General features: G+C 34.7%; 1 protein-coding gene across 1 annotated transcript in view; it reads right to left on the reverse strand.

Annotated features, from left to right (window-relative positions):
- Positions 1–16,307, reverse strand: part of LOC123529177 (coatomer subunit gamma-2-like) — a 34,805-nt gene extending 18,498 nt beyond the window's left edge. Inside the window, exons 1-5 of the mRNA XM_045309400.2 lie at positions 16,272–16,307; positions 15,488–15,605; positions 1,610–1,659; positions 1,201–1,356; positions 222–301 (exon numbers count right to left, since the gene is read on the reverse strand). Of these exons, the coding sequence (XP_045165335.1) occupies positions 222–301; positions 1,201–1,356; positions 1,610–1,659; positions 15,488–15,527 (326 nt within the window). The 5' untranslated portion in view covers positions 15,528–15,605; positions 16,272–16,307. The remainder of the gene's footprint in view (positions 1–221; positions 302–1,200; positions 1,357–1,609; positions 1,660–15,487; positions 15,606–16,271) is intronic.
- Positions 16,308–20,633: the final 4,326 nt, after the last annotated feature.

The raw sequence follows: 20,633 nt of genomic DNA on the forward strand, positions 1-20,633 counted from the left end.
ATGTAATCTGAACAAGTGTCTCAATATTATGTTAGATTAGGGGCGTGATGCTGCGATTTGTAGTGGTCCACATTGCAATTTATATCTAGCCATCATTCCATTTAGTCGTTTTAATGTTTCCTGTGTTGGGACTTGTCATTACAGTGATCAATCTTACTTGCAACCATTTGAAACCAGTTGTTTCATCCTGTTAAAATAGAGATAACTTGATAGAATATTACCTGCTTGTTACTATGATGACGTCATTAGCAATTTTAGACATGTCCTTGATTCCCATGTACATCAAACGTCTCAATGTGGGCTGTAAAAAAAGAACACACACATTGTTTCAATGAATTGCACAACCCCATCTTTCCTTTTTTAGCTCATATCACAATGTGTAAAAGACTTCTATGTTCTCTAAATTGTTTCGGACAACAATTTCATTGCTATCATTCAGTATTTCTTTGAAACAAAGTTATTATGATGCAAACTGCTAAAAAGTTGGAAGCTCAAATCAGGAAATGCATTGTTCTCTATCACAGGAAAATATGAATGAGAATTTCCTAAAACTAAATGCTTATCTATGTTAACAAAAATGCATTAACAGTCATGTTAAAGGTCCAATACTAAGGAAAGTGAACATTTTAATTTCTTTTAAAAAGCACAGAAACTATTTCATTTTATTGGAAAATGAAAGTTGGTATGTAGAAATTCGAAATAAATCGCAGTATATGTACAATTATTTTTCTATGAAGTATGAAGAAAGTTAAAAAGACCTGGGGGGTCATTCTGTCGATTCATTGAAATTTCAACATAATACACATACATTTCTTTGAGTTCCAAAGACCTTCTGTAAATTTTGACCTTCCAATCTTCATTATTTAGTGTCTTGCAGAAGTCTATGCACTGGCTATGAAAAAAATTGCCAACTCACTTTCCCTTAGTAATGGACCTTTAACATTGTTTTAGATCACAGAGTATACCTAACGTTTCGAGTTCCAAAAATTTTGCAAAACCAAGGCAGACATTTCATGCACATTATTGTTTACTTTTTTAATGTGTTAACTAAATTGTAAGCAGTCAGAAATAATTCAGTAATCAATAAATAATTAGTTGCAATCACACTTCCTTAACTAGTTTTTCGAATGAATTGTAAAACAGAATTTTTTTTTATCTAAATAAATGAATTTGTATTTTAAACAATGAAACATTTCTTACATCTTTCGACTGGAACAGTTTGGTCATGGCAAAGAAAGCTTCTGTTGCCTCGGTACTACCAATGGTCTGATCTCCCTGGTTGATCATGTACAGAACCTTGGTCAGGATTGTTCCACATTTCCTTGGGTTTATAGGTGTCTCATTGAACGTCCTTGCCTTAAATAGTAAATTCAAATGTTAAAGCGCTTCAATATCTAAATTTTTTTACTTTGAAGTACTGAACTGTTGCCAGTTTCAATGTTTGTCATATTTCTCATTTCAAACAACTGCAAATGCTAGACCACAAGAAAAGACCCCAACTCTGTTAGAGTCATGTCAAAGAAATAAATATAAAATATAACCATATCTCTTATTTAAAGGAAAATTCTGAATAAATGTTTAACAGTCCAGACAACATATATATATTTACCTCCTGTAAAACTGTAGTCTTGTCAAGGTTATGGAATGGATTGCCTCCACCTGAAACAAACATGAAATTACCAAATTTGTATACATTAAAATAAGAGGGCCATGATGAACGTATATTGCTTAAGTGAGTGCCAGTGTTTTCTGACAAGAATATTTTAAATGTTTAACACCTCTAAGTGTGACCTTGACCTTAGAGCTAGGGGTCTGGATCTAGCGCAAGACACGTAGTCTAACTATGGGGAACATTTACAGTGATCACAAAAGACCCTTAAATTTCACAGGACAGACAGTCTGGTAAACATGACTTTTTTACAGGACCGGATAATATTTTACCAGACCTAATTCTTTTTGATAAATTTGATACCTGATCTTTAAAACTGGTATTTCTACATAGTCTATATAAACAGCATCACACAAATTAAATTCCTTGAGTTTATTTGCAAAATATTAATTAGAACAGATTTCAGACATTAAGTTTTCATATTCATTTTCTATATCATCTCTGTCTTTTCCCCCACAAAGTTCATTTATATAATTTTCTCTCGGGCAGATTTTGCTCATACAGTAACTTTTTACTCCTCGGCCGTGGGGTTCATTTTCAGTTTCAGACCAGACTTTGCACCATCAAAGTACTACAAATTAGATAACATGTTTATTAACAATATATTTTTACAGCAAAAACAAAAAGAATGAAATTGAACTTCGCTCCGCTCAGAACGAAAGATGACCTCTGAATTTCTGGGAACTGGTGCCCGCGCTATCGGTAGAAAAATTGAATGCATACATAAATCGAGTACCATCACGATTAGCGGGAACAATGCATCAAATGATATGCATGTTCTTACAATTGTCGTAAGGTCGTGAGTGTTTTCCACTGTTTCTTTTTTAAGGACCAGTCGAACAAGCGCTTACTAATCTATAGTTTGATAATCCATGTTACAAAAGTAATTTTTGTTCAAACTTTAACGAAATCGTGGAGGACTTTCTTCTTATTTTATTCATATTGACCTGCAATTTTTATCGGACAATCAATCTTGTGAACTTGATATAACGCGGTGGACTGGATCAAAATTTTCGCGACCTCTGCATTTATGCTAAGTAATTTCAAAATCCCTTGATGAATGGCAGAGTTATGAACCAGGCACGAAACATACCCTGTTAACCTTCGACTTCTAAGTGTGACCTTGACCTTGGAGCTAGGGGTCTGGGTCTTACACATGACTCATCATCTCATTATGGTAGAAATTTATGCCAAGCTATTTTAAAATCCCTTCATGGATGGCAGAGTTATGGACCGGACATGAAACAGACAATGTTAACCTATGACCTCTAAGTGTGACCTTGACCTTGCAGCTAGGTGTCTGGGTCTTGTGCATGACACGTTGTCTTATTATGGTGAACATTCATGTCAAGTTATTTCAAAATCCCTTTATGGATGGCAGAGTTACAGCCTGGACAAGAATTTACCAGACGCACGCACGGTAGGACAGACAGTGTGATTTTAATATGCTCACCTTCGGGGGCATAAAAAACAAGGAATCGGTAAAACTGAATGATGCTCCCCGATGCATGTGCTTATCCCAAAATGGGGAATAACGTATTAGAAACCAAACAAGAGGACCATGATGGTCCTGAATCGCTCACCTATCCCCACATGACCCAGTGTTGAACTGAGTATGACGTCGTTATTTCTATTATTTGACATAGTGACCTAGTTTTTGAGCACATGTGACCTAGATATCATCAAGATAAAAAATTCTGACCAATTTTCATGAAGATCCATTGAAAAATATAGCCTCTAGAGAGGTCACAAGGTTTTTCTATTATTTGACCTAATGACCTAGTTTTAGAAGGCACGTGACCCACTTTTAAACTCGACCTAGATATCATCAAGGTGAACATTCTCACCAATTTTCATGAAGATCTTGTGAAAAATATGGCCTCTAGAGAGGTCACAAGGTTTTTCTATTTTTCGACCTACTGACCTAGTTTTTGACCGCACATGACCCAGTTAAGAACTTGACCTAGATATCATCAAGCTGAACATTCTCACCAATTTTCATGAAGATCCGTTGAGAAATATGGCCTCTAGAGAGGTCACAAGGTTTTTTCTATTTTTAGACCTACAGACCTAGTTTTTGACCCCACGTGACCCAGTTTCGAACTTGACTTAGATATCATCAAGGTGAACATTCTGACCAATATTCATGAAGATCTCATGAAAATTATGGCCTCTAGAGAGGTCACAAGGTTTTTCTATTTTTAGATCTACTGACCTAGGTTTTGACCCCACGTGACCCAGTTTCGAACTTGACCTAGATATCTTCAAGGTAAACACTCTGACCAATTTTCATGAAGATCCATTGAAAAATATCGCCTCTAGAGAGGTCACAAGGTTTTTCTATTTTAAGACCTACAGACCTAGTTTTTGACCGCACGTGACCCAGTTTCGAATTTGACCTAGATATCATCAAGGTGAACATTCTGACCAATTTTCATGAAGATCCATTGAGAAATATGGCCTCTAGAGAGGTCACAAGGTTTTTCTATTTTTAGATCTACTGACCTAGTTTTTGACTCCACATGACCCAGTTTCGAACTTGACCTAGATATCATCAAGATGAACCTTCTGACTAATATTCATGAAGATCTCATGAAAAATATGGCCTCTAGAGAGGTCACAAGGTTTTTTCTATTTTTAGATCTACTGACCTAGTTTTTAACACCACGTGACCCAGTTTCGAACATGACCTAGATATCATCAAGGTGAACATTCTGGCCAATTTTCATGAAGATCCATTGAAAAATATGGCCTCTAGAGAGGTCACAAGGTTTTTCTATTTTTAGACCTAATGACCTAGTTTTTGACCCTACGTGACCCAGTTTCGAACTTGACCTAGATATCATCAAGGTAAACATTCTGACCAATATTCATGAAGATCTCATGAAAAATATGGCCTCTAGAGAGGTCACAAGGTTTTTCTATTTTTCGACCTAATGACCTAGTTTTAGAAGGCACGTGACCCACTTTTAAACTTGACCTAGATATCATCAAGGTGAACATTCTCACCAATTTTCATGAAGATCTCATGAAAAATATGGCCTCTAGAGAGGTCACAAGGTTTTTCTATTTTTCGACCTACTGACCTAGTTTTTGACCGCACATGACCCAGTTAAGAACTTGACCTAGATATCATCAAGCTGAACATTCTCACCAATTTTCATGAAGATCCGTTGAGAAATATGGCCTCTAGAGAGGTCACAAGGTTTTTTCTATTTTTAGACCTACAGACCTAGTTTTTGACCCCACGTGACCCAGTTTCGAACCTGACTTAGATATCATCAAGGTGAACATTCTGACCAATATTCATGAAGATCTCATGAAAATTATGGCCTCTAGAGAGGTCACAAGGTTTTTCTATTTTTAGATCTACTGACCTAGGTTTTAACCCCACGTGACCCAGTTTCGAACTTGACCTAGATATCTTCAAGGTAAACACTCTGACCAATTTTCATGAAGATCCATTGAAAAATATCGCCTCTAGAGAGGTCACAAGGTTTTTCTATTTTAAGACCTACAGACCTAGTTTTTGACCGCACGTGACCCAGTTTCGAACTTGACCTAGATATCATCAAGGTGAACATTCTGACCAATTTTCATGAAGATCCATTGAGAAATATGGCCTCTAGAGAGGTCACAAGGTTTTTCTATTTTTAGATCTACTGACCTAGTTTTTGACTCCACATGACCCAGTTTCGAACTTGACCTAGATATCATCAAGATGAACCTTCTGACCAATATTCATGAAGATCTCATGAAAAATATGGCCTCTAGAGAGGTCACAAGGTTTTTTCTATTTTTAGATCTACTGACCTAGTTTTTAACACCATGTGACCCAGTTTCGAACTTGACCTAGATATCATCAAGGTGAACATTCTGGCCAATTTTCATGAAGATCCATTGAGAAATATGGCCTCTAGAGAGGTCACAAGGTTTTTCTATTTTTAGACCTAATGACCTAGTTTTTGACCCTACGTGACCCAGTTTCGAACTTGACCTAGATATCATCAAGGTAAACATTCTGACCAATATTCATGAAGATCTCATGAAAAATATGGCCTCTACAGAGGTCACAAGGTTTTTCTATTTTTAGATCTACTGACCTAGTTTTTGAACCCAAGTGACCCAGTTTCGAACTTGACCTAGATATCATCAAGGTGAACATTTTGACCAATTTTCATGAAGATCTTATGAAATATATGGCCTCTAGAGAGGTCACAAGGTTTTTCTATTTTTAGACCTACTGACCTAGTTTTTTACGGCACGTGACCCAGTTTCGAACTTGACCTAGATATCATCAAGATGAACATTCTGACCAACTTTCATAAAGATCCCATGAAAAATGTGACCTCTAGAGTGGTCACAAGCAAAAGTTTACAGACGCACGGACGGACGACGGACACCGCGTGATCACAAAAGCTCACCTTGTCACTTTGTGACAGGTGAGCTAAAAAAAAAATAGTGATAATAAAAAGAAGAAAATTGAATAAAGGGAGATAATTCAAAAACTAGCTTACGTAGAGTTATGGTCCTTTCTTTGACAATGCACTTCCCGTCAATGGCCTCTATCATTTTGTAAAGTTTCAATGAAATGCCATCAATACTATCCAAGTAATGCTCTAGACAAGCCTTATTTTGTATAATAAAGGGAGATAATTCAAAATCTAGGTAAGGTAGAGTTACTTTTTTTTGACACTGCACCTTGGAAACTTTAAAAATCTACTTGTCAGAAACAGCAGGCCCAATTTTAAAATAATTTTACACAAATAAGTCTTTAATGATAGAGGCCATTAAGTGCAGAAAGAATAATAACTCTACCTTATCTAGTTTTTGAATTATCTCTCTTTATCAAGTAAGGCTTGTCCGTTGCATTACTTGAAAACTGTTAAAGGCCATAAAACATTTTGGGTAGGGCAAAAAATTTAGGGTGGGTCGGGATACCGGAAACAAACAATTTTTTTTATGCCTTATATCTTTGAAGAAATGGTCAAAGTATACTTTGACCTACTTTTGACTCTCATATATGCATGTGTTAATGCGCATGCGTGGAAGGAAGTGTTAAGCCTTAAGGGGATCGAAACCACAGCATAACAGGCTATTAGTCCAAATAATTAGACATGAAAAAGTTGTCATTTGACTTTCAACATGTAATATTCCATACATGCCATAATTTTTCAGAACGTTTCGGGGATTCTGAGTTAACGTTTCCGGGATTTATACCTTTTGTCCGGGACATTCACCGTGACATTGGTATTCGTCTGTTTCATGCAAAAATATCATAATGTTACATGTAGTTTCCTGAGATAAACATTGTTCGCTCGCTTGTATTAATTTGCTGCAAATGTCGTCTAGCTTTCTAAGGGAGGTAAATACATGTACAGGTAAAACACATCTATAGTTCGACACGTGAATTTATTGCGTTCCCGAAGTGAACAGAATTCGGAGACTTACTATATACGAAGAATCAACCTGGTCATCGTGATTTAGATTCTAGCTAATTTGGTATCATTCTAAAGCTTAAACATTTATCTAATGATTAAACTGAATCCTTAAAGGAATAAAATAAATCTTGTAGATAAAATCGACAATATAAAATATTTGGAGTCAGGTCAATTTCCATGGGTCTGTCGGCAAAGGCATTCAACATTTTAATTTAGAATATGTGTGACAATCGATCTAGATCTTAAATGATTACAACCTTTTAAAATAATTATCGTTTAATTGACCGTTTTCAACAATCTCTTCCATAAAGGCTACATGTAGCTTTACCGCCAACGTGCTAAAAACAACGAGATTTACGACTATTGTTCCTAATTTAAGTATCACAAAACAGTAACTGTTATTGATTGCATAATCCTGTCAGTTCTTAATCAGGGTCATCATAATAAGTGACTGTAACTTAATCAGTGTCATCAAAAGATCTTCGCGTGATCAAAGCTGGCTTAATCAACACGTGTCCCGCTCGAGGGCATGAAACTGATTAGGAATAAACAATGTGACACCGTGGACTGTTTAATGTGTAAAAATCAACAACTTATAGACAAAAAACAAGTTTTTTAGTGATTATTTTTATTTGTTCCTGTATTATTATTTTTCCGGGACATTTCAAGACTGTCCGGGACACTGGGACGAGTATGTAATTTCCGGGACAATCCCGGACAATCCGGGACGTATCACATGTATGAATATTCTGACATTTTACATTTCTACTATCAAAGCCTTTTTTCGAAGTCTAAACTGTAAGTATGAAAGAAGTGTGGCATAAATTCGATTTCTAAAACATTATAAAGTTGGTAAACTTTCTACCTAGATGAATAAAAAATACCTTTGCTCAAATCTGCAAGGTTAAAATAATTTGCAATCCATTATTATTCACGAAATGTCACTTAATTTATTTGACATTGAATGTTTACATTTGCCGTGCCACCATCTTGGTTTCGAAATTGGAAGTACAAATTAAATTTGATCGGCAGTACACGAAAAAATATTTCCCGCCAAATATTTTCATTGTAATATTGATTTATTTTCACCGTAATTGTGTATTTTGGATATGTATTCTTATAAGTTTTGAATGTCTTATCTGTAGATTGAAAAATTATTGACATTTGTAGTTTCTCTGTATGGGATAGAAAAAGGTAACTTTCGTTCAAAAAATGATTCTAATATGCAAATCATGTTTACATCTGGAACACCCTCGGCTATTACCGTGCCACTATTCAAAATTTTGAACGAACTGCATACTGGATTTATTTATTGGATGATTAATAACAAATACGGTAAAATATTACTTTTTATTACTGCCATAATGCACATTTATGATTTTTCTTCACACTCAATGTGAAAGTTTCAGTTATTTTGCCAGAAAGTCGTTAAAAAACCTTCGGATCAAAATTCAAATCTGAAGCGACTGTTGTGCTATACGATATTTCAGTTCAGTTAAGACCTGACATAACATGGAAAATTAACAAGAGCTGTCTGATGACAGCGCGCTCGACTATTCGAAGAATTGATTGAAGAATGGGGTCAAAATATTTCCACGGATATTCAGACAAAAGAAATAAATAGATTAGACAAACAATGTTCCTGTATTACTTTGATTTCGATAAGTCTTGCACTAAATGGCAATATATGAGCCAATTTCAAAGTCCAAAAAGGGCCATAATTCAGCCAAAATAGTTATGTACTCTTGCCTACAAATGGAAATCATAATGATAAACAAGTGTTCAAAGTTTAAAAGCCATATGTCAAATAGTTTTGACAAAACATGGACTTGTATGAAAACAGAACCAATTTCAAAGTCCAAAAAGGGCCATAATTCAGCCAAAATAGATGACAGAGTTATGTTCTCTTTCCTACAGATAGAGACTTTTATACTAAACAAGTGATAAAAGTTTAAAAGCCATATGTCAAACACTTTACAAAAAATATGAACTGGTACGAAAACTTAACCAAGATTTCTAAGTCAAAAGGGGCCATAATTCAGCCAAAATCTTTGATGGAGTTATGTACTCTTGCCTATAACTGGACATGGTGATGGTAAACAGGTGTTGAAAGTTTCAAAGTTTATCTCAAAAGACTTTGTCAAAATATGGACTGGTACGAAATATTAACCCAGATTTCTAAGTCAAAAAGGGCCGTAATTCAGCCAAAATCCTTGATGGAGTTATGTGCTCTTGCGTATAACTGGACATGGTGATGGTAAACAAGTCTTGAAAGTTTCAAAGCTTTATCTCAAAAGACTTTGTCTAAATATGAACTGGTACGAAAAACTTAATCAAGTTTCTAAGTCGAAAGGGGCCATAATTCAGCCAAAATCCCTGATGGAGTTACGTACTCTTGCCTATAACTGGCCATGGTGATGGTAAACAAGTGTTGAAAGTTCAAAGCTTTATCTTAAAAGACTTTGTCTAAATATGAACTGGTACGAAAAACTTAACCAAGATTTCTAAGTCAAAAGGGGCCATAATTCAGCCAAAATCCCTGATGGAGTTATGTACTCTTGCCTATAACTGGCAATGGTGATGGTAAACAAGTGTTGAAAGTTTCAAAGCTTTATCTTAAAAGACTTTGTCAAAATATGAACTGGTACGAAAAACTTAACCATGATTTCTAAGTCAAAAGGGGCCATAATTCAGCCAAAATCCTTGATGGAGTTATGTGCTCTTGCCTATAACTGGCCATGATGATGGTAAACAAGTGTTGAAAGTTTCAAAGCTTTATCTCAAAAGACTTTGTCAAAATGTGGACTGGTACGAAAAACTTAACCAAGGTGTGACGCCGATGCCGACACCGACGCCGACGCCGTGGTGAGTAGGATAGCTCTACTTATTCTTCGAATAGTCGAGCTAAAAATGTAAAATATCAATTTAAATGAACTTATAGTGGTTTGAGTTATGTCAGGTCTAGCCTGGGAAGTCGTTGACAATATTCGTGCTTTCAGGGGTCTAGCTAAGTCCAATTTTTTGGGAGAAGTCACTTCTCCCACAAGCTGATTTAGGGAGAAGTGGGGAGACTTTAGGGAGAAGTGGGAAGACTTTTTCTACAGCAATGATGTTGAGTGATTCGAAAGGTGGTTGTAATTTTCTTGTTTCTTGATAAAAAAACATTGATGCGATCATTCATTTTCTTAGTTAGATCATTTCCCATACAGTGGTTATTGTTTCGTTACAAAATTCTGAAAAAAGTCGTTTTCAAAATTCAAGCCGATTCTGTAACTGTAACCCGCCGAATTTTGGTTAACACCGAGTCATTTACCGAGGAATGTCAGTATCTCACTCGAATAAAACTAAAGTAAAATGTGTAAACTAGAAATACATATTCAAATAAATTCATCGATGGAAGTCAATTTAACGTAGCTAATACATTACATGTCGTTCTTTTATCATAGATAACAAATAATTGTGTACCATATTCCAATTAATCGCATGGTTAATTAGCAGTTTCTTTACAAAACATTGGTTTTTTTTGGCACTCAACTTGTTGACAATTAATGCAAAGTGTCAAAGACGTAAACGCGGCGCTAATTGGCTGAACACAATTGACTATGGTGTATCAGATAATCTTCGCTTTCACACTTTTCGGGAAAATCTCGTAAGTACCTGAAGTTGGCGGAGCTTAAATTATGCTACCGGTGTGTGTTTGTGTATTCGACACTCATTACAACACTGCAACACTGTGCAAATTGTCAACAGTCCTGGTACTGGTAGCAGTAATTAGCGAGTGCAGAGATCAAAGAAAATCGGGCAGTGATTTTTTTTGCCCCTTTGGGAAAAGATCCGGTACCGGATAAGTTGGGAAAAATAGTGGGGTTTTTACTCAGATTGGGAATTTTTATAGTTAATTAATAACATCATTTAGAATGCTCCTTCATTTATTTCCATGTAAATATCATCAAACAAACTGTTTGATTGGTTAAATCATGGTGAATGTCAATGTAACTAAGTTTTCCTTCTGCAATCATCAAAATGCAAACATTATTTGGTCATTTGGAGAATTTTTGGATGATAATTGGGAAAAAAGATTGCATTTTTCAATTGGGAAAAGGTCCTTTTAGGGGAACTTTATAATGAAAGAAAAAAATCCCTGAAATCGGGCAACTTGCATTTCGCTTTCAGGTTAGATCTGAGCAAAGTTTAAAGTTCTAGAGCGCCTATTTCGCTCAAGTCGCCCACTCGCGAGAGCCCTGGCTTTGTCAGAAGAAATCATACCTAATATCTATGCATTAAAGATCCCACTTAATTTGTGCTAATTAGTGTTAATTGGCATTCATCGAGTTTCTAGTATTATCAACGCCTGGGGAAATCTGAAGGAGTTTCCATGTCACTACCGATTATTGATTTTCTGTTAATAGTCTAATTAACATATGATCATATATGTGCTTGTTTGAAACGAAAACGCGGCAATGCTGCCGAAAATTTGACAATTTTCGTAGATCACTAGGTCTGCATTAATATAACATCTTGATAGCTATGATAGCACATTTACCGTAATCGTCCGAATATAGGTCGCACTCGTGTATAGGACGCAGTGAAAAAATATCAGCAGAATTCTGGAAAAATGCTTATACCCACATCACTTATCCGAATTTATGTTTGTCCGAAATTCGCTATAGTTTCTACAAACTCGCCGGTTTTTGCTTAATCATTGTCGATGTTTTGGATGTTGTGGCATTTAAATTGAAAAGCATTAACTCTGTGTAAGCACTCAACTGCCGCATCCTCTGACCACTCCATGAATATTGGTATTTACTCCCCTTGAATTCTCTTCAATATAGAGGTACGCGGCGGGGTAAACAAAGATCGATTTTCTTAATTTTTGAGTCAGGGGAAATGTTTGGTCTTTTTCTATCCCCATATATAGGATGCATCGGTCCTTCAAGACTAGAATCTCGTAAAAAAAATGTGCCTCTTATATTCATAGGATGACGGTAAGTTTATTCTGACATATTAAAAAGTTGTTACAACTTGCTGGAAAAGCTATGGGAGGTACAAACTGGTATTTGTCTATGACCTGGATATGTTCAGAAACCTTCGTAAGTACACGATTCAGATCCGCCTTTTCTGTGAGAATTCCGTTTCTATTTTTAGCCATGGATTATTGCTTTCAGAAGCAGGGGTGGCTCTGGATATTTCTTAGCTGTCGCCAACACTTTCGCCATTTGGCAAAAGTTGGAGCCAAAGAGGAGCCACTGGAGCCAACATTGGTGCCGGTGCCAAAAGATTTTACTTGAATTATAAACTACAAGAATGAAAACAAATACTAAAATTCAACTTCATTTATTTCAGTTCAATTTCAAAACTACAAAAGTAACAAAACAATTAGAATAAAAAGCAAAGTTTAAAGAACATTTTAGTAAAACGAGTGTCTTACAATTTTTTTTAATCATTTCTAAATAAAGTACAAACTGCGCTATAAAAAAAGTCCCCTTAAAATTTTCATCCGAAATTTTAGCGTCCGAAACTCGTAAATTGATCAGGTGTACGATCGAACGCCGTGGAAGTTTTCGTGCATGTTTCGGTTCTTTTGCTTTAAAAATGCCCGATTCTTGCATCAACTTGTTCAGATTCATAGTTTTACTCGATTTATTTATTAATTTTTTGAAAACAAAGCCAAACTTCTCGATATTTTTACAAATTATTTTTACGGCTGTTCAGACGTCCGCGGAATTGGTTCCCGGGCAATTCATTTATAGAAATTGGCCGTGATTGAAATAAATTTGGAGGCAATTTATAATAAAATCAAGAAATAATGTAAGACTGATACATTAAGATCATGCTGAAGAATATTTTAGTCTGCACTCGATAAAATTATCGGCTTTTCACGCCGACTGAAAAATTTTAAAATGGCGGCGGCTTGCAATATTGATAAATAACGCTACGATTGGTTGAAGTTTGACAGGCAAGTAGGCGGAGTTAACCAGGGATTTATCGGTAATTGACATCGGTTTTACAACTTTAATTAATTAAACAAACAGATTACAACTCGGCGATTCGGAAACGCCCGCAGGCGATAATTAACTTCACAGCGACTAGGTAGGATGATCCTTGGTGTCATTAAAAAAATGTCTCGGCCCGATCTTTGCTTTGTTGTCGCCAGAAACTTTCGCCAACTGATCCAAACTAGCGCCAGAATTTGTAAATCGGCGCATTTGGCGCCATTGGCGACCGACAGCGCGACCCCTGCAGAAGTTATCGTTCTTTATCAAACACCCGCATGTTTTTGGTGTAATATAGGTAGCGCTGCGGTCGTAAAACAGGTTTCCCCTGGCTGTCGATTTGCAGGTAGAAAAAATGTCAGAAATATTGTCAGACTGGATTCCCAGGCTATGTCAGGTCTTATATTTAGGACTAAACAGGCTATGTCCCTGCACTGTATTTAGATTATCAGCCAGAATTTCTGAAAAGTTTGTCTAGGCCAAAATAAAGAATATGTGTGGTTCAGGTAACCCGACTGACTCTATTCTTTTACAGCCAACCCTAAGACTTTTTGGAACGAAAACTGGTTGTGGTTACAAATTAGCATGGGATGAAAATATTGAGTACGAATTGAAACGCTTTGAAGAAAGCTTCTATCGATAGATAATCTGATATTTAGTAATACACAAAGACAATATTCAAACTTACAGATACTTTTTTTTTAATAGTTCAAGATTTTGCAATATTACTCAGTTTCAAATGTTTTAAAATATTAAAAGTAATTGGTCCATACATGGAGTTCAGTACCCGTGCAGGGCTTCCATTATGATTCAATTTCATGGAGTCAGGACTGCCTAACATTCAGATTTTGAAGTCCCTCTTAAATTTTCTTGGAGTCCTACATATTTTCACTTTGTACAGTTACCTTCAATACCATCAACATCATCATCACCATAATCATTACTATCATCACCATACTAATTGGTTCAGAACAGTGCATAAAGTAATAGAATTTAGAGAAAAGGACCACTAGATTGATTAGAAAACATCTTATTTAACAAAAAATATTTTATTGTTTTTTAAATTTATAGCAACAGTCAGCATTTTATTAAAATCACCAGTCTTACTGTTGTTCAGCTACAAAACGAAAATCCACTTAAAAAAATCTGAAGTACATTTTACTTGGAACAGAATTATGTCAAATTACGTCATTCACCTTGCAATACCCAACATCAAAGAAAATCAATAAAGGAAAATTTTGCCGACACTCCTTTTGATGTCAGCTGCCATGTGCTGGTGGAAATGTGTCAAACATATCAGTTTTTAATAGGTCAGGAGACAAATTGAATGGTTTTTTTTCTTCTAAAAATACTGTAAAAGGATTTATCATTGATGAAAATTCAAAGTAAGTAGCAAATTTATTACCGGTCGGAAAAAATGTGATGGATGTGAAATGTCATTTGCTAAAATATAGTTACTTGCTGAGGTTTTTGTGCTGAAATTATCGATATATTTTCCACAATTAAGTTACTTTGTCTTCCGACTTAGGAGCTTGTTTCACCAATTTAATCCAAGCTTTTTGTTGTCTGCAATTAACGCCTTCTAAACATGTCAGCTGATCTGGATAACGGTTTATATTTACAGACGTTCTCTATCAGACACGATACTTTCACACTGTCACACACTTCAAACACTGCCGGCAGTTTTTACAAGGCTGTCAATCATCAAGTGTTAAACCGCTTTGATTAGTTATGGGGCGGAGCTAGTCACGTCATTCTAGTAAAGTTACGTCACGGTGTATTGATGGTGTCGTCCTTTGAGAATATCGGAAGTCCTTTGTACGCGCTGTGATATTTATTGTAGGTTAATAGACACTGTTTTATTTTCCACCACGGAAAGTAGATGCAAGCGTCGGGGAAAATGAAAATAAAATCGCAATTTTGAATTTTATTTTTATTTTGGATTTTGGAGAATTAGGACCGGCGCTCCCGTAACCCAAGTTATTAAAAAACTGTGGCCTTAGCTAGGTTTTGAAAGGAAAGGTGAACACTGGTTAAGTCTTATTTGTTATTTCATTTTCAACAAAAGTTTAGGTGTAAATAACCCTAAATCTCTAGAAAACGGAGGTCCGTACCCCTAGAAAACCCCTAACAGGCTTATGGCCCCTAGACACTTCCTATTTTTTTTTTGCCCCTGTGTGTTTTTTTAAGCCAGGCGCTTCGTCAGGAGTAGTCTGGAAACAACTTGCTGAATGAGGTATTTTCGAGCAATAATTCCTGCCATAGTCATGTCTAGTTCATGGGACCAATCCAGGTATCCGAAATAAAACATCTCCGAACACTACTCGAAGTTCTTTAAAAAAAAATCAAGAAGCACAGGTAAGACATTTAAAAAGTTTTGTTACCATCCTCTTCTTCTTTCTTGTCTCTTCTTAACATATGCATATTAAATGTTATGCGAAGACTTGGTTGCTGTTTTCTAAACGTGTGATGAATTATTCCCTGATTTATTTCAGTTCCACGTCAGGAGGCAGTAAACAGTTTTGAGCTGTTAGTGTCGAATTGGCCGGGGTGAAATTTACAAATAAGAGGCAATTTACGGAATGAAGTGCATATTTGAACTTCTAAATAATAATAATTGCTAGAATTGAAGTTTCAGCGGCTAGAATTGAGTTTCACTTATTTAAAGAAAATCAGTTGAGTAGCCTTGATCTTGATAGTATGACGTAATGACTTGCAGGAGCGTATACATGCTTCCTCTGAGCTAGCTGAAAGTGGGGTTGTCATTTTAGCAGGTGCCTCAGGAAAAGTGGAATAGTGAAAAAACGGTACGGAGGGCCCATATATTTCAGCTTATTTTCAGATTTTACAGTGTTACTGGAGTACGGAACAGTGTAGCAATTGTGGCTATCATTTTCAGGGAATTTTCTGCAGCGATTGAAAAATTGGCAAATTTAGCTTTTTTCGTCATCAGTTTCCGCGACCGGGAGAGCACAAAATTCAGGTCTTGTAAACAGAAAACTAGATATTAGAGATGTATTGCAGATGGTTTGTAACGATAGACATACAGTGATGTTAATGTTGCAATATCTTTATTTCAGGTGTGTGGTTACAGACTTTTGTGTGAGGTTTTGAAAGTTAGGTTGGCGACTCTAGGCCGAGAAGCTCAGAAAACTGTTTACTGCCTCCTCAGAGGGCACTTGTTTGACCGACGTCAAAAAAGGGGGTATACATGACTTAACACCGAATATGAGTCATATTCGCGAATATGAGATCAAATACCGAATACGAGATATATATTTTTTATTTATGAATTAAATCAAATTTTGTTTATATCAAACAATTAAACATATTGATAAAATATTTCAGGCATTTAATTAGAATAATTCACCCGAGCACTTAGAATCTCATATTCGTGTTTGCGGGGTAAAGACCGAATATGAGATGTATTTTTTTTATTTATGATTTAAATGAATTACTTTTTTTATACCAAACTATAATATATATTATCATAATATTTCAGGCGAAACTTTAGTTGATTTGAAGCACTAATATGAAATTAGGTGCTACCTAAAAGGCAGAGCTCCCATGAAAAATCACCAGTGCCCGTTAAAAATTAAAGGAGTGGTGCTGGAATTATCTGGAATTATGGATTCGTTTAGGAAGTTTATGTTCTTTATTAATGATAATTCATGATTTCTGAATGCATGTTTTAGACTGCATCAAGATTAATTCTCGACATGTGAAAACTCCACAAATATTCTGTATATAATCAAAAGAAAGTTTGGTATAGATTAACATCTGCACCAAGATAAAGAAAAAAAAACGTATTTGAATAATTTCAGTTATTCTTGTTAAAACGTACTTCATCAACAATTTTACATAACTTACTATCATACTGGAAACCAGTCACAAAATGATAACTGCTTCAAACTGAAAAGCTTGAACTTTGAAAATTTCAAACCTAACAGAATCTCATTAGGCCAATAGCTAAAGGAATTCTGTGTCTTTGCGTGTGAACGTTGGGCAATGAGGACTTGATGTAAAAAGTTAATGATCCAATTCCAAAGTTAATAGAAATTAGAATTTACGTAATCCTGGAAATGACTATTGTAATTCTTTTAAATGTCATTATTGTCAAGTTCTGGTTCTTTTTGGAAGGAAGAATGTGTCCAACTTTCAGTCAAAAACACTGCAATAACAGACGCCTGGTATGAGAAATTACAATAATTTACATGACTGTACAAAGCTTGTTTTAAACCCGAAAGTGGTTAATCTTTTAGCACTATAGAATAGGGATGGTAGTAAGAACCTTTTTGATGTTTGTTGATAATTCATCGCAAATTGTTTATTTTTTTATTTTTATTTTTTATTTTTATTTTTTTATTTTTGGATAATTTTAATAAATCAGTGATTTTAAAGCTAATGGATGAAATATATGCGAACGGGGAGAAGAGCATTATTTACTTTTCATAGTTTAATGCCTGTATATTTTGATCCTAAAGCTTTGCTTTTTTAAGTTATTCTACTGACTACTACACAGGCATTACAGTGGAACATCAAAACTAAACACATGTTATATTTCACATGAATGACTTTAGTTATACAATATTTTCAAAATTCATAATAATAGAAAAAAAATGAAATAAAAAAGAAATCTGGTCCAGGTAAGGATCGAACTCACGACCTCTGAATTACAACGCGAACTCGCTAACCACTACACCATTGTGGAGCTATGACGTCATGAGACAAACATAAGTTCAGTAATGGCAGCGTGACGGAAGTCGTTTCAAAATGAAAATATTGTGTTTGTGTTTTATTTGGTTTTGTCTTCGTAGAAAATGTATTAAGCATTTATTTCTTATTATCGAATGCTCATTTGCATTTTTATTCAATATCCAAAGCAGTAAGCGAGACGCTTTTGTCAACTGTAAACAGTAAGCGTCTACTGACGCCTTTACTGATTAATTACTATGTGCATAGTGCGCACGAAAAAATCCGAACAACACCGATTCCAAAAAGTACCACGAATATTTTCAACTCGATAGTATACACAGTTAGATCTCTCTATTCATTTTCTTTTTCATACGTCTTACCGTAATGCGACGCTGTCGGCGCCGCTTCGCGGCGCCGGTAGCTCTGCTAATAATGTATTTATTTGAAACAATTCATTCAAGCTGTATCAGTGTCATATTCGTATATGCGTGGTAAAGACCGAATATGAGATGTATTTTTTTTTCTAAAACTTAAATGTATTATTATTTTTCATATCAAACTGTGATATATATTATCAGAATATTTCAGTCGAAATTTGGGTTGATTCGAAGCATTTATAAGGTATTTAATTAGAATAATTCACCCGAGCACTTAGAATCTCATATTTGTGTTTGCGGGGTTAAGACCGAATATGAGATGTCAGTGGGCCAAGGGATTTCTGTCTTCACCAGCACAGTTGGGGGCTAATGACCATCACAGTATGGTTCCAGTAAACAAGGGTCATTGTTTATTGGAGAGTCAGTCTACCTTACAAGTGTATCTATTAGTGAGAAGGGGAAACAATGTTATTAATTTTAAATTAATGAATAACTGATAACTTTTAAAGTTATACTAGTTTTTTAGGCATTTCTATGTAAAGTAAAATATTTGTTGATCAAACACAATAAAAAGTAATCAGAAACTTATTTTCACAAAAAAATGAAATAATGAGAAACTTACTTGAAGAAATATGCAAGTTTTTATTTTTTCAAATTCCCTCTGGAGAATTGTGGTATTTCAGAAAAATGTGACTTTTACTCATCTAAAGCTTGCAGAATACTGTAAATAACATTTGTTTAAAATTGAAAACAGAATATGAATTTCAAAGTTACAAAGCAAGTATGAAAAAAGTCCCTTTTGGCAATATACTGAAAATGAAAATTGAGTATAGATGGAACACAATCATTGATTACATGAACACAAGAAAATCAATTTCCAATTCGAAAAATATTGTTTGTCAGCAAAAAGAACTCATGAGGTTCACTACTTGTGTTTTATTATCATTATTATTTTCAATATTATTACTGTATCTCTTATCATCCTATATGTAATATGATAATAATAATAATAATAAATTATGATAATAAGATAATGGTAATAATAATAATAATAATAATGATAATGATTATGATTATGATTATGATTATTTTTATAATTATTACTATAACATTAAAGTAATAGTAATTATCATCTATATAATATCAAAATAATAATAATTATTATTATCATTCAACATTCACTGAAGAGAAATTAATTTCTTTCAATTCCACTGCACACATCTTCATGGTCTACTTGGGGTCCCTGCTGTGCTAATTGCCCTCTTATCAGTTACTATTACATAATCGCTGATAAGCAGCAGATAAGATAGGAGTTGTATATTGGATTTGGGGAGGGGGGGGAGGGGCACTTATATAGTAGTGAATCTAGGCCTTTAATGATTGAAATCTTCATATTACCAAAAAATTACTACAACAAGGTTACCGATATCATAAACTACGGAAGGCGTTCACTAAATTTTACCACAGATCGTCCGAACTTTTAAAGAATTATAACTTGATCTTAAACGCGTGAAGATGTTAGTTACTGAAAATTTAATCTTTAAGAATTCTTATTATTTTAGTTATTAATCTTTTTATTAATGAAAAGAAATAGAGTGTCTAACGCCCAGTGGCTATTCTTAAGCTCACTTAGTATGTATGTCTTCTTTTGTTTTTATAAATCATTCAGTGCCTTTAAATATCTTACTCCATATATATAAATACTAAACAATGTTCTCTTCCCTAGACTGATTAATGTTTGTAAATTGTTTTACTTAATAATTCATATATTTATCATCTCTTACAGCTCTCTCTATTTTTTATGTTGATGATGTTTACCTTTGTTATTTATAGTCGAAATTTACAATACTAAAATAAAAATCATCTCTCATGTCATAAATTTTGGTAGGTATAATATTGTGATAAATAGAAATATGTAGATCTAAAAATGAAACAGCAGTATCCGAAATTGTTAATTTTATTTAGCTCCTGTGGATAAATGGTATCCTCAAATTTACCAAAACAAAAACAAAAACAAAAACAACAACAACAACAACGGATTATCAATATATAAAATGTCATCCAGATAGCGTGGTGTATTATTCAATGCTATAACAATGTTTGGCTGCGTATCTGGAGAAAGGCTCAACATAAAATCTTTTTCATAACAATATAAAAGAAAAACTGCGACAAGGTGTGCAAAATTTGTTCCCATGGGAATACCAATTGCTTGTCTGAAAACTGACGTAAATATTCTTCAATAAAAAGTAAAGGGCTTTACAAGCTTCGCCACAGGACCACACAGTGTAACTTTTAACAACGCAACTAAGTAAAAATGTTTTATCGTATTTGCAAGCGAGAAATGTAGCATTTTCCTTGGCAAAAGTCTTTTGAATTAGGGCAGTTAGTTTGTCATTTATTAAATTATGTGGTAAAGTAGTATACAAAGTAGAAAAATCGTATGTACTGACTGAGGATA

Source organism: Mercenaria mercenaria, chromosome 13, assembly GCF_021730395.1.
Source record: "Mercenaria mercenaria strain notata chromosome 13, MADL_Memer_1, whole genome shotgun sequence".
Classification (NCBI taxonomy): domain Eukaryota; kingdom Metazoa; phylum Mollusca; class Bivalvia; order Venerida; family Veneridae; genus Mercenaria; species Mercenaria mercenaria.